The sequence below is a fragment of the Molothrus ater genome, chromosome 13 (genome assembly GCF_012460135.2).
Source record: "Molothrus ater isolate BHLD 08-10-18 breed brown headed cowbird chromosome 13, BPBGC_Mater_1.1, whole genome shotgun sequence".
NCBI lineage: Eukaryota > Metazoa > Chordata > Aves > Passeriformes > Icteridae > Molothrus > Molothrus ater.
Window position 1 is genome coordinate 12,750,101 of NC_050490.2, and position 15,465 is coordinate 12,765,565.

Here is a 15,465-nt window from a genome sequence, read left to right on the forward strand (position 1 = left end):
CAGGGAAGCCCCACCAAAAGTCACCATGGAGGGCAAAGGATGGTACCTGTGCAGCAAACAAGCTGCACCTGACACTAATTACAGCTTGCTCAGGTGGGGAGGAGGGAGGCATAAGTAGCTGTCCCAGGCTAGAGAGTCTGTTCTGGGTCATGAACCAGGCATCGCCTCCAAAGAGCCAATTGAACATCCATTCCCAGACCATCTCCTCCCTCAGCCAGCAGCAGGGCTCAGAGAGGAACAAGCTCCTGGTCTCTGCCCAGGTTACCTTCTCCCTGAGCCTGGTGCCACAGTGGGTCCTGTCCCCCCTGCCAGCCCCACATGAGTCCTTTTCATCAGCCAGATCAGCCCCCCACCCAGAGCTGGCTGAGGTGGAGGGTGCTGACAAGAGCCACATTCAGCAGGGCACTGGCTTGGGCTCAAACCAAACAGGACAGGGCTGCCTGGGGTTAGATGTTTGCTCCAGCCTCAGCTGCTTGGTGAGTCCATGCATGGACAGTCCCAAAGCCTGAGGCTGTGCAGGAGTCCAGAGACAGAGCAAAAGGCACTTCTCCACCTCCTTTGGCTCCTTTCTGTACCTGGAGCCATCCCAAGGAAACCACGTGTGACAACCCTGCCAGCATCAAGCCAGTGCAAACACAACAGCACAGCTTGCCTGGAAGGCAGAGCAATTGCAGCTTGTGGAAACAGAACAAGGGGAAAAAACTCATCCACAGAGACAAGAGTATCACACTGCTGCCTCTGGGATTTGGACTGGGACAGCCACAGCTCTTGGGAGGTGCCTGTGGCTGCTCATCACTCCTGTGACAAATTGTCAGCCAGGAGCTTGCTGTGATGGGGAGACAGAGAGCAGCACAGCAGAGCTGGCAGCTGAGTGACTGAGCAAGGCAGGAAGGTGTTCTGAAGTGGATCTAACAGCTAATTCAAAATGGCCAATAAATTACAGATGAAGGCCATTGTGTGCCACAGAGCACCCAGTCCAGCTGCCCCAGCAGAGCACCAGTCCCAGTTCCCCTCCACAGCTCCCTCCCTTGTGCTGTAGGTAATAAATCACACAGTGGAGAGGTGTTAGGTCAGGTGAGTAATGCTTTTGTACACCCTAGGCTCACAGATGTCACTGTCCTGGCCAGAGGTGCTGGTTTGTGTTTCTTCTGCCAGCAGCTGAAAGATCAGGCAATGCACTTGCTCTCACATAGGGAAAAGTAGCAGATGTTCTATTCCAGTGGCAAAAAGAACTCTTTTTCTGTAGTTTCATGGCAGATATGTTTTTTTTAAGCTGATGCTGTACCCATTCTCCACCAGAGTGGCATAAAAGACCTCTTCTTGGCCAGAAGACAAAAAGCAACCAGGAAAGGCTTGAGCACCACTTGTATCACCTTCCCCTCAGCCAGCTCCCCAAGCTGGGCCTCAGGGAAGACTGAGAGCCTCTGCCAACATAGGGAACTTCACACACAGGCACTAGCTGTAGCACTGACTTCAATAAGTCCTTTATTTTTAAATAAAGAAACCCCACTGAATCAAAGATAACAAAATTACATTTTGTTTTGCAATGACTTCCATTTTACACCACACAAGAACAAAAATTAAAGAAAAAAATCAAAGACAGTTTTATATATATTTATATATAATTTTAAAGGTAAACATCAGCAGATATAGAAAAATTGCATTGCTAGTTGCAAATCATCTCCCCTGCAGCTCTCAGCTCCAGAGAATCTGACTCAGAACATGGCAGCAGGGAGGGTGTCTCAATATACAGGCTTCTTCAGGGCAGCATTTAGAGATAGTTACAGAATAAAATTTTGCCAAATTGAAAATATTTTCATAGTCAACTGTTCACCAAGACCACTGGAAGTCACTCTGCCCATTCTAACACAGCTGCATGAGAAAAACAAGGGCACAGGGCTCCTCTTACCAAGCTCTTTACACACCTTTTTGGCTAGGAACTTTCAGAGAGAGGTTGTGCTTTCTCAAGAAGAATTGCTAGAGATCTGTCACTGGAAATTACAGTCAAGCTATCATGTAACAATGAGACAATATGCCCCTTAGGAAAGGTGTTGATTTGGGTAAAGCACTAGGAATTGGTTATAACAAATACAAATGGGTTTTATTTGGCTTTTTTTTTTTATTTTAAAGACTTTCCAGTTGGCAGGGACCATGAGATGGGTCAACACCCCAGCAGAACTATAGTGGAGATCCAAGAAGAAAATTGTCTGTCTCCTCTCTGGTCATGCAAGAACTTTGATTACAATGGGAGCTTATCAGTCAGACCAAAGCAAAGGGGCTTTGTGCAGATGTTCAGGATAACTCCAGAAACCTTTCCAGCACAGCATGGAAAGCTGACAACTGCTTTGACTCATTGATGGCACTTGTGCCTAAGCTCCCCTGACAGCTGAGGAAGCCCAGGCCATTGTCACTGCCACTGCCAGTGAGAAGAGGGTACAGGAACAGGGCACCCTCCCTTGGGCTGGTGCTGCTCTGAGGCATTCTAAGCTTGGAGAAAAATCCTAAAGTCCTCACACCAAAAAGGGCTGTTTGCTTTTCACCTAGAAGCCATGGAAAGGACACTGCCTTGAGTCACTGTGGCTCCAGCACCTTCCCAAATGAACCAATCCACAGGAGGGTTACAGACATGGAGTATGACTCAAGGCAGAAACAAGATGTTCTTTACAACAAATGACTTGCACAGGCAGCACAAGGCTCAGGCCTTCTCTGGTCTCACAAAAAAAGATTGAAGAATTTCATTAAGCTCCAGACAAGCATAGCATTTCCAGAAAAACCTGGAAGCAATCCAGGTGACTAAACTGGCAATTAAGTCCTGAAGATGGTACTCTCTGCTCTTTGCTTTGAGATGCAGCCACTTGAGCAATTTACCTCCAGCTTTGCTGCTGAAGTGTTAACAGACAAAAACTTTGGGATTGCAGGATAACAAGTCACACATTAAGCAAAGCAAATCCTGCTTCTATGACTCAATTCCTACTGCTAAAGGAACAGAGAGTTTAAAGTGATCCACTGCTTATATACACTGTTATTTTCAGCCTTGAAACTGACTGTAGCCAGTTGTAGGCTGCCCACAAAGGTCCTTTAAATCAGCACTCAATTGTGCCATGTGCATCACTGGTGTGCCTCAGTGTCTGAAAATTCATTCACCAAAAAGCAAAGCCCCAAAAGCTCTGACAGAGCTGTTACTAAAGTCTCTAGATATGCTGATGTCAGGGGAGGAGGAGGAAAAGGGCAAGGCACCACGTGTCAAAGGGCTGTGGTCTAGGAACTTGAGACAGACCCAGGACAGATGACACACAGGTAGCTTGGCTAAATTCAGTACTGGAGTTAATAGTTCCCAACATTTTTACTTAATGCCCTGGCTTTGTAACCCATACCTTCATAAACAGGAACTGCAGAAAAACACTCAGGAAAAGGATTGCAAGGAAGTTCACTGTTTGCCTTTACAGTGCAACTATAACACTGCCAGACCCACCTGAAAACACCTTGATTTAGAACAATGGGACAATTAAAAATGCTGGCAGAGCTCGTGTAGTGGAAGCTGAAGTTCCTTGTGCTCAGTCAGAGCAAGTCTGAGCTGCTTATTTACCATTTTCAGATATCTCCAGAAAAATGGCAAAGGAGATGGTTGGACCAGCCTAACCATCAAAGAGTAATTGTTCTGCAACTTGCTGTCTGATTGAGAGGGTCCTCAGGGTTGATGTTCAAGTGCTACTTACATTCAGTGATGGGGAAGGTGTGTTTACCATGAAACTACCCATGGAAGAGCTCTCCTAAAGATTTTTCTAATCCCAGTTTGAAACTAAGCAGAGCACATGTCAGATTGACCAAGCTGTAATCTTGAACTGCTCTATCAGACCACACTGCAATGATCTACAAGTGCACACTTCAGCAGCCCCATGTGTTTTGACAAGAGATGAAAGACTTCACCTCTAAGACTGAAAAATTCAGACTGCATTTAAGGCTGGCTTCACTGGGCAAATAAAGACCACCTGCCCACATAACAAGAGTAGTATTGCCTTATTTTGGGAGATAAGAGTATTTCAGATTAGGACTGGACAAAGTCTGACTACAAGTCTTGCTTTGAAAAAAGCATCAAATTTGTTTGAGAACAGGTTTTTTTTTTACACTGCTTCCACCTACAGGCTTAAGCTGAAGCTCAAGCTCCAGAAACCTTGCACAAAAAAGCCACAACAAAAGTTGTCCTTCCCCACATAAGCCAGACTCAGTTAAGTCACAAGTGACTTGAACAGTTTTAGATTCAAGTGCAAAACTAGGGCAAAGGAGCAAGACAGAGACCCACAGAACTTCTGTAGTGGAGAGTTTCAGAAAGTCCACAGCACTGGCCCTTCTGAAGGCTCGGGTTGTGGGGTAGGAAGGAGTACTCCTCAGAAAGGCTCTCCAAGTTTAAAGAAAAATCTCAACTTGATTAGATAAAGCTACTGCTCCTGCTGCTTTGAGAACTGTCCAGTTGCTCACCTCATTTTGGGAGACTTAGACACCTAAATTTATGCTGTAGCTATTTGATGTGTACATGTGTTGTTTACACTCCACTTCTGCTGAAGTGAGGAGATATTTAAGTCATACCCAATGAATATTACATGAACACTACTTAAGTAAAAAAAACCTGAAATGTCTTTCATGACATACTTTAGTGATGCAGTATGAATAAGAACATAACACAGAGACAAGATATCCATCAGCTAAGAATATCCTTGCTAACTGATGCCCTAAAATAGTTCTTAAGGAACAGCCACAAGCACAGCCAAATCTTGCTGTAGCTTTACTTAGTTTCATCTTCTCTTTGAAGAAAAAAAGAAGCCCAGATTTACTGACTAGGAGAATGTGCAGACATCCACAGTTCATCGTGGATCACAGGCCAAGGTGTTTGGCCTAAGGCAAATGAAAGGAATTTCCTGATATGACAATGCATCTTTGCTACAATAGTTAATTATTGCTTTATTAAAATGAAACCCCACCTACTCAACCTACTGAAGTTCAGGGACAGGGCAGTCCAGGAGGCTTGTTCCCCAGGTTTGTTGTTACCAGACTGAAGACTTACAGCTGGTTTCACCCTTAAGCTATAAATTAAAGTGCCTGGAACACAGACCAAGGCTGAAGCAATAAAGTGCTGATGAGGGAAGTTGTGACAGGAAAAGAACTTCACTGGCACTGTGATAAAGAAACCCTATGGATGGATTAATGACTCTACAATATTGAGAGAACAAACAGTAAAGGAAAAAAAAAAAGATTTTTACCACTAGTTTCAGTCTCCAGATTGTCATGGGACAACTTTCCTTTAATAACTATTTTGGCACAGACCATAGCTGCCACTTGAGGGAAAAGCACAGGTGAGTAGCCAGCTTTCCTACAAACAGCTCTCACACTTCACTTTGCACATTAAAACTGGAAGGGGACGTCTGGTTGTGGAAAAAAATTCTAGTGAGAAAGAGCCCAGTGTCTTACTGGAGCCAGTAATCCTACAGATTACACAGATCTGGAAGTAGTCAGCCATGCAAAGATGTCACTTCAGTTGCACAGGGCTGGGGACACCAGTTCCACATCAACTGTAAGGCAAGTCACATGTCTCAAACCCACCTGATGCTCTGAAAGCTAATGGGAGGAATTTTGGTATTATTTACCCTGACATAAGGGGAGTAAATCTAAACAGATACATCCTACCCCCCACCAATTAATCCCTAAGAGAGTACAATAGCTCTCCATTAAATATTCTTTCAAGCAAATTGAGCTCACAGAAAAAATCCTGCAGATTCTTAATCATGGGTTTCCATTTGGAAGCTAGAGCCAGCTTTAAAAAGACCCAGGTCAAACAAAGAATCCAGTACTGAAAAGATAACAGTATTTAAAAAGAGGCAAAGGTGACAAGAAGGTGACTGATCAGGTCCTGAAGTGAGAACATGTTTACATAGAAACATTAACTGGCATTACCAGGCTGCAGCTTTTCTCTACTTGGAGAAGCAGCATAAAGCCACCCCAATCCACTCACAGCTCAAGCATGGAAAAGTTGAATATTTTAAAAGTGATTCACTTGTGCAAGTGCATTCCTAGGTACTAAAAGGTCTCCCTTGAGATGGTGCAAAGCTGACACTACACTTGCAGTCAAGCACCTGTTTTTCCAAGCCACACTGTAGTGCCTTACAGACTGAACCACTCACTGGCTTGTGGCTTGGTACAGGGATTTTCCAGCACCCAGAGAAAAGAGAGCCACAGTTATCCCATCATCTACACCTAAACAAATGCTGCAGATCAAGTTTTTGACCAGCAGGTAAAGAGATTTTGACATGTGAAACTTCTGCTATATTAAAGCAAGCAGTCTTTAGCTCAGTAGCCCTGGAACAAGCTACAGACAGCAACCCAATTCTTCAAGCAGAGCAGTAAATTACAAATCCACATGACTGGATAGCCAAAGAGGCTCTGACCAGATGTTAACCTCTGCTTTAACTCAATTTTGGAAAAAAACACATGGTGATCAAACCCCAGCCATAGGATATCAAAGAGAATGGAAACCTGAAGCAGCAGGTGAGGGAACAAGATGTTCCCAAACAGAGATTTACTCAAGTGATCCAGAGTCTTTGGGTCGATTACTCCTGGCCAGACATAGCCTGCTCAGCATCTGAGCAGTGAGGCTTTGTCTTCTCCCACTGGCAGATGGCATTGGCATACTGCACCACGAGCTTATCCATCCAGGTAAGAGGCTCTGGGAACAGCACAGACCCCTCAAAAAATCCCAGGTGGCCTCCATGAAGGGGCAGCACATGCATGACGTTCTCTTTTTTCTCTGTAAAAGAAAAAAGGCAGAAAGTTCCAGGATAACATCTTCAGGATGACAATGAAAGCATCTTGAGTTGCCAGGACAAAGGCTGCCCAAGAGATGCTGCTGACTGGGCCCTAACAGCAATACCTGTACTGCTGTAGGAATGGTCATTCTTTTACAAATGAACACCTTTAACTCACATTCCCTGGAACTAGGACTGTTTGCATCATGTCAAGCTGCACTAAGCTCTGACAGTGCATCAGCCATCTTGTTGCATGGACAGTGAAAAACTCTCTGTGCTTGCTCCTGTCTGAAAGCAGCTGGGGATAAATTCTCTGCTCACACCCTCTGACCAGGAAAAGGATGAAGCCTGCTTCCCTCCTTGTGTACCCACTCTTTGTGTGATGAAGCAGCAGCAGCTCCCTCTTCTGAGCTTCTAAGGAGAATTTACCTTTTTCCTTGTTTGAAGACAGACAGCTCAACTCCTTTCAAGGGAGATCCCAGTTCAGTGCCAAGTGACAGAGCCATGCATGCACTGTCCCCATTTCATCAGCAAAGGAGGAGTTTATCTGTGCTTCATCCAGACTGTCACAACCACCATCCTCCTACTAAATCCCAGTGAGCAATGGAGATGTGAGGAAATCTTTTTTAATCCAAGAATGGAACCTGCTGCTATCAACAGGTGCCTGAAAGGACTGAAGTTCCTCCTGCTCAGGATTAGCCTTGTTAGTTCTACCAATTGGTGACTTAAAAAGGCTTAGCACCCCTCCCACAGCATTACAGATGTAAGGAGGTAAGTCAAGCTGCTTTGAAATCAGGAATTGTGATGTGGTAAGCAAGCTGTAGGTACACAAATATGCCCAGCTGGAGGCGGCTGTTTCAGCATACCTGAAAGAGCTCTTGGAATTGAAAGAAGACTCTCATGAACAAGAGGGTCATCAGCAGCATTAACCAACAGAAGAGGAACATGGATCTGCATCAGGAAACATGACATGAAATGAAAAAACCAAACCAAAAAGGGGTTAGTATTTGAATGTCAATCTACCAACTGTAAAAGTATCTTAGCATAATTCAATTAAGATCTTATTTCAGAGTTAATTTTTTCCTCTAAGAGGCAGAGAGCAAACAGACTGAGTCCCCATTCTCAGAATTGAAAGAACTACACCCATTTTTCATTCTGCATTGCATTGCACATCAGGCAGCTATTGCCAGCTCTGTTATGGACACCTTAGTTAAAGTCCAGGAAAACTCCCTTGGAACATCTCCATTCTCTGGCTCAGTAGAAAAAGGAGGAACTTATCTCAGTTACACTTTGGCAAAACTTTGCTCAAGCATCTGCCTGTCAGTATCCTGAGTCTCTTCCATAGAATCCAGTAAGCCTTTCTTCCTTGAAGGTGCAGGCTCCCATTTCCCACTTTATCCTCATACACTCAGAGCAGGTCAGCTGAATGTGTGGCTTTGTCTCCATCTCATGGGTGCTATCACCTGCCAGAGTTATTTGCACTTAAGAGCCCAGAGAATTTAGCCCCAGTGTTAGAGGTAGCAAGATCTGAAATCCCACTCCAATATACTGCCTGATTATTTCTGAAAATCTCAGCTAAGGCATCTGCAGGTATCAACAAAAAAACCCACAGAGTATTTTCCCTCAAGTGTAAGAGCAGCCTGCTGCAAGAGCTTACCCTGTGCAAGTAATGCAGGCAACTTTCCTCTTCATAGTACTCCTTCAGTGAGCTGTAGCCATGGAATTTCCTGAAATGGACAGATTGTCATTTAATGTCACCTCTTTCAGTCACTATTACTGTCACTATTACTTTTAAGTGAGGACACATGCAGAAACAGAAATAATGGCTCAATTTCCATAGACAATTTTTTAATACCCAGTCTCTTTGCAAAACCCTTTGGCAGCACATGCCTTGATGGTTTCTGTGCCTTCTCAAACATTCTGAGAGCATGGGCAAGTCAAACACGCAAACTGAGGACCAGCAGCCCTCAGGGTGTTTCTTTTAAAACACCCCACTTCACTTAATTGTACATGTGAATGAAAGAAAGTTAGGATCTTGTTCATCTTTCCCTAAAAGTCTTTTCAAATACAAACCCAGCACAGCCTATAAACCTCAGATTTACTGAACAAGTTCCCTAGAATTCACTGTGGTTCTACTTTGCCAAATCCTTTCACACCATCCCAAACCAAGAGTTCAGTAAGCCTATATTCAAGTGCCTTTTTTTTTTTTTTTTTTTAATATAAGGGGCAACATAGCTGTTGGTCCAAACTAAAAGGTCTCAGTGGTGGGGGACAAGCAGGGAGATTTCCCAAGGAATGTTTTTTTTATAAGCAGCCAACCATTCTCCTGGTTTGCCAAAAGTGTCATAGCTTTTTAGCTAACACCTTGCAGCTTTATTTTGGAAAGGGGTCAATGCCTGATACAGAACATGCCATGGTATGAACACTGCCACCTAAAGTGCTATGTTATTGTCAAGGGCACAGGCAGTAACAGGCTACTGCTTATTAAAGCAGAGCACTTAATTAGGTGTTAGTATGACAAATAAGAAAGGTTGCATTATCTCAGCCAGCCCTATTGTGTATTGAGAAAGCAGAAGGGTTTTATGGGGAGAAGACTTTTCAAACAGAGTTAAGGAAATCCATGAACAGTTCTGAGCTTCTTTCCACATTGCCCTTTTTTGTTGCTAGAGCTTGGCCTCTTCCTACCTTAGTGAAGGCTGCAGGTTCAGGTGTCACTAATAAATAAATGCCTCCTGGATGATTTTAAAGAAGCTGTGACTGTAAACAGTAAATTTGTCTTCTTCCTCTCTTCTAAGTTTTCTTTAATGTGGAGGCAAGTAAGAATTTGAAGTTGTGTTCACTGTACTTCAGCAGAGTCCCACAGGCACAACAAGGGGCATGCAAGAGCAACACTGGGAAGAGAAGATACCTGGAGTTCTATAGGGGAGCAGAGAATTGCCCTTCATACCTCATAACATTATCATCAATCTGCATGAGTGATGTTGCTGTATAGAGCTTGCCCAGATCAGCTTCTGACAGGCTATGTGGCTTCTTCATGTTGTTATCTCCAAAAAGAACTTGCCTAGAAGAGTGACATCAAGAATTACATCCAAATAACACAAGGGCAGCAAAACCATGACCTGTTCAAGGACAACTGAGTTTACCAAATCTGACAAGATAAGATTAGAAGTGGGTTACATAAACATGAGGCTTCCTTGGGAGCAAGAACAGCTTGTTTGTCCACTTACCTCAGCAGCAAGACATAACAAACCCCAGCAGCCTCCTTGTGGGAAAAATGTTTTCCTTATCTACTGAAAAACTGCATGAGGGGGCCCTCTTAAAAGAAACTTCCCACAACAGAGGGCACTAAGGGCATTTGGACTTGAGGCTACATGTTAGAGGGAGGGCTTTTTGGCTTCAGACCAAACCTGGGCGTGGTTTGGGTGAGAGCACCAGCAATGCTGGGCACAGCATCTCCTGCATCATCTGGTTCTAAAGCCCCCAGCACAGACTTCAGGCTACCACACACAGAAATTACTCAGGCTATTCCCTTAGCAGAAAGCTTTTACTATGGACACTTGTCATAGCCGGTTACTGCCCTCAGGGGAGGATGTGTTTCTTTACCAGAACAAACTTCTTCCCTAACTAACAGAACAAAAGCCACAAGTTGGAAAGAGATTTTTATTCCCTTTGAGAGGCAGCTGCAGGGCAGGCTAGGTTTGATTTGGGCAAGGTAGAGCACAAGTGATTATGGAAAAAGTTTGCTCAACACACTTCCTTTCAAATCAGCACCAGCTTTTCCTGGGTTAAGAATTTAAGTACCTTTTAATGGGAGCTTACCTAACTTCACTCCTCAAATTTGTTCAAGTCATCTAAATATTTGTAAACCTGGAATGAATTACGTGGATCATCCTACACTGGCCACCCTCCTTCTACAAGTGTTTCATACTGCACAGAGTGTAAACAACAAACCAGAAGTCTCAAGTGATACATCCTCCTTCAGTGAAATAGGTCTTAAGATATTCCCCTCCTTTCCCCTCAGTCAGGCAACTTCCAATACACACACGAGGTACTTTCTTGTCTACAAAGTACCACCCAGAGAACCTTTGATGGGGAAAACACCAACAAGAGCATGTCACCTGTTTAGCACACAAATTTCTTTTGTTATGCAAGAGCCACGGATCAGCGAGAGCAGCACAAGGATCCTACAGCACTCCAGGAACAGCAATGTTAAAGTGTTTTGCTGGCTACATGCTCTTTCTAGAGGAACAGCTAGAAGCCAGAGCTACAGGTTTGACTATTTGCTTATTTGATATGCAGCAACTCCATACAGCAGATCTGGAAGATTAGTCCTACCTCAGGTAGGTGGCAGAACAAGAGGCTCCTTCAATAGGGAATTCTTTGGCTAGAAGTAAAACAGATGCAGAATACTCCACTTTGAAGTCTAATTGCAATGTTCTCCTGTGCATGTCTTGTTTATTCATTAAGCAAGTTTCCACAGAATACAAAAAGACAACAATGTCTTTCTTCTAACAAAATGGCCAAAGCTTGTTTGTCTATTTTACAGTATAATGAGATTGACAGGGGCTCACCTTCTCTGTTGGTTCATCAAAAGATCTACCAAGGAACTTGTGCTAAACCTGTCAGGAGTCCTATTTTAAAGGACCAGGCAGACAAATCCAATATAGCAATTGACCCAATCAATACTGTCAGTGTGAGTGATGCACTGCAGTACCTGTGAGAAAGGATGATCTTCTTCATGTTATCTGCCATGAGGAAGTTATAAAATCTTCTGCAATGATCCCACTGCATGAAGGTTTCCTGTGCCCTAGAAAAAAACACAGCAGAACAAACCAAGCTGTTAATGGAGCCCTTGAAAGATCAGATTAATACACTGTTAACATCTTATGGCAGCCTGGGGGCTGTGTAAACAAACCTCCAGGCCTTCTCTGCCACAGCTTAACCTTTTCCAGGAAATGACTTCCACTTTGATGAAGTTTGTTAGTATCAGAAAACAGATCTGCAGTCTCATCTTGCACAATACAATTAGCAGTTTTGATCAGAGCATTTAAGAGCCATCAATCAAGATCCATAACACTGACAAGAGGATTTTAGTATCCCTTTGCAGAAGTTGAATGTAATTTACATAATGGGACTTTCAAGGAAAGGGCTAAAACCTGTTGCTCAACAGTGTTGTCTATTGTGTAATACAGCTCTGCAGAGGAAATAATTTGTGCAGATGTTTCCAATAAGTACAGATACTATTATTGTTTCAGTTCATTGGCAGGAACTGTAGGAATAAATACTAGTTGCAGCTGCAAGTGGCATCTGAGTTGAAGTCTTTACCCATTCTCAGAGCAAAAGAGCACTTCACAGCTTATCTGTTGTTAAAACAGAATTTAAGCCATCCAGAGTTGTGTGAGCTCTGCCAGATCCCAGCACTCCTTTGCTATGCAGGGTCATGGGCAGGTTAGAGCTTTACTCCTAGCAGGGTTTGCTGTTGCTGAGGGAACACACTATCATTTACTGAGAGACTGAAGAATGCTGGGAGCAGCTTCAGCTACTGAAGCTCTCCTACCACTTAAACATTAACATACCATGAGAACTACTGTAGATTTAGCATGACCTTCCATGCTACAGCTTGCAAGTCCCCTACCAGGCAGGAACAAACTGTTTTCTTGTAATTAGCCATGCTGAAGAGTATGGATTAAAAAAAAAAAGAAAAATCCATTATCTTTTTGTCTAGCCAGGCTATACCTACCACATTTATGCCAGGGCAGGGGAATGAAAGAAGATAGAAAAATGCACATTTCTTTCTTCACAAAAGGTTTTCCAAGCAAACCTATTAAGTTATCACAAGATATTTGAAGTTAAAACTACTACATTTCCCTGCAGTTCCTGTGGTGTACAGCAGTACTCCTAATATATGAAGAGCTGCAAGCATTAAAATAACCACCACAGACAGCTTCCAGTGTTTTGAGGACTGCCCAGGTTTCAGAGCTGAGGTCTCTCCCCACAGCCTGGAGCTATGATGAAGATGCATTCCACAAGATCAAGAAGCAGAATCAAGCTTATGCAGGCAGAGATTAAGGAATAAGGAGACCTGTCCCTGTTTAGCCTCAGGGAACACATTCCCTAGACTGTGTTAATTCATTAAAGATCTCATTGTTCTGGCAGATCCTAGTATTACTGCTGCTCTGGAAAGGCTTTCCTATTTGAGATCCTTGGTTCACCTTGCTCACTAAAATTTTTTCCTTTGCTTATGAAAGTTATTTGGGGAATAAATGTTGGACAAGCCAATTAAAAAAAAAAAAATGGAACTGTAAACTAACTGGTTGTGTTACCAGGGTAATCCACTTCCATGTAGCCCTGAAGGCTGAAGCCAGCTATTTTCATGTACCAGACCAAGCCCAGGAAAGCAGTGGCTTCACCATTCTACCTGGAGGTGCTTTATACCTCCTCCCTCCCATTTCTATAACCAGGGCACAAGGCCCTCCCGCCTCCTGCCTTTTGCTCAGTAGATGTTGCTTCCCTGTGGTACTTCAGCTAATTAGCAGGTAGAGCAGATGTGAGTATTAGGAAGGGAGACACAAGAGCTGAAATCCTTCCTGCTGGCTGTCCAGTAATACAGAGCAGATGTTTTGTGGCAGGAGCTTTGCTAGGAGATGTTTACCCAGCAGGTGGAGGCAAGAGCTCAATAATCCACACAGCCCACACCATGGGGTACATTAAACTCAGGGAAAAAAAAAAACCCAGTGAGTTGTTTTTCCACAGAAATATCCAAGTGGAGAATTGTTAATCAGGTTGTCCTTGCCATGCAAGCATAACAGCATTACTCACAACAGCATTTTGGAGATCAGGAATACAATATTGCATAATTGTAGAAGATGAACCAAGTGGACCTCAGCCAGATATTATCCCTGCAAACCTTCTCTGATGGTTGCAATTAAGGAGAGCTGGCTTCAAAAGGATGCTCTGTGCTCTATGCCAGAATCCCAGGACAGCTAAGAACATTTTACTTGAAACAAAACAGAACAGCTGTTCCTCTAGCATCTGTTCAGATTTTAAGGGTGTGAACTAGCAGCAGATTATACACTTTTTTAGCAGTAGTCACATCTGACCTCAAAAGGGATTAGATAGCAAGAATATTACAAGCATATCAAGCTTTTACTCACATCTTAGTGCTTCCAGAAAAGCTTTTTGCTTTTTCCCGTAAGAGCCTGATTCATAAAAGGTGTCTTCAGACAGCTGAATAACAAACTGGTCCCTACACAGGCAGGGCATCATCAGCATCAAGAGTTCCAGGCTGTGAGGCTGAATTCCATAGCAAGCCCCTCACAGACCTGCCACAGTTTCATCATTCATATCAGCCCAAAGGATCTTGACTCAAATACCTGAGTTCTAACAGTCCCTTTTGGCTTGGAAGTAGTCCCATAGCTCAAAACTGCAGGTAAATTACTGCAGAGTCAACTGCACTTTAGTAATTGTCCATATGTACAGACAGTAAAAACTGAAAACAGCAGCTTAGCCAGTTACAGTGTTTTAATCTCCATGACCTGTGCACACATGGAAAGGTTAAAGTGCATTAGTTGAGTCCAGTTTTCAAGTTGTGCCTGGTCCCTCCACCAGGACATGCAAGTGAAACCATCACAGCTCCTCAAGTGCCACAACCTTGCCTTCCAGGTGGGGAAACATCAATATTTTCAGGCTTAAGGGCTGTAATACTTTTCCACCCCATCTTCCCCCCTCCTATAAGACAGCTGTGAGCACCTCTCCATCCCTTGATCACCCAGCACTGTTTCAGTGACACTAAGAGGGGAGCACAGACTGACAGAGACTGTGCTGTGCCCTTCCAGTCTCCCTGGCTAAGAGCTGCCAGATGAAACTGCACACTGAGGCCAAACAAGCTATTACAAACCATGGGATATTTCTCAGAGTGATGAGACAGTGTAAACTATTGCTTGCAGACCTGGCATCAGCTCAGCAGCTGGTCAGGCTGCCCAGCCTGCCTGGTTAATTACAGCAGGACTGCACAGGGAATGCCTCCTCTTCACTCTAGCCATGAGACAGCATCTCATGCACAGTGCAGAAGCTGCCAGCATGTACCTGGCCAGGTACACAAAACCTGTTTGCACTGCTGACAAAGTTTACTTGTGCTTGCAAATCAACAGAGCTTCAGGTGCTCCTTCAGGAGGGTGCCATCCTACACAGTCTGTCAGACCAGTTCAGTGCAAGAGAAACAACCATCTTCACCTTGCCCTTCCAGAGATCTGCTCCCTCCTGCAGTCCCAGAAGAGAGCAGCACAGAGAAAGCTCCAGACCCACCTGAGTGCACTGTACCCCTGGCACAAGCTGACACAGCACAGCACTCGCTCCTGGTTGGCCTGGCTCTCTCCCAGGTATTTGCACACTATGTTTCCACCCAGGCTGAAGCCCACAACAATCAGCTGGGTCTGAGGGTAGGTCTTCTTGATGTAATTCACCATGGCACCAAATTCCCAGGTGCATCCTAAAAAGAAGAACAAAGTTAAAAAATATCTTCTAATATATTTAAATTCTCATTTGAAGCTTCAGTTGTGTGCTTTGAATTCGGCTTCTTACCCTTTCTGACTTTTCAATAGCCTTAAGGTTCTAACAGCTCTGATTCACATGTGTTCATACATCTGTGAGTCCTGTGGAGCTTAGCTCACGC

The 15,465-nt window shown here is 43.9% G+C and overlaps 1 protein-coding gene across 1 annotated transcript in view; it reads right to left on the bottom strand.

The window, feature by feature from the left end:
• Positions 1 to 1,460: 1,460 nt before the first annotated feature.
• Positions 1,461 to 15,465, bottom strand: part of ABHD2 (abhydrolase domain containing 2, acylglycerol lipase) — a 36,784-nt gene continuing 22,779 nt past the window's right edge. The window contains exons 6-11 of the mRNA XM_036389445.2: positions 15,099 to 15,282; positions 11,509 to 11,601; positions 9,742 to 9,855; positions 8,452 to 8,521; positions 7,661 to 7,745; positions 1,461 to 6,796 (exon numbers count right to left, since the gene is read on the bottom strand). Coding sequence (XP_036245338.1) covers positions 6,600 to 6,796; positions 7,661 to 7,745; positions 8,452 to 8,521; positions 9,742 to 9,855; positions 11,509 to 11,601; positions 15,099 to 15,282 — 743 coding nt within the window. The 3' untranslated portion in view covers positions 1,461 to 6,599. The remainder of the gene's footprint in view (positions 6,797 to 7,660; positions 7,746 to 8,451; positions 8,522 to 9,741; positions 9,856 to 11,508; positions 11,602 to 15,098; positions 15,283 to 15,465) is intronic.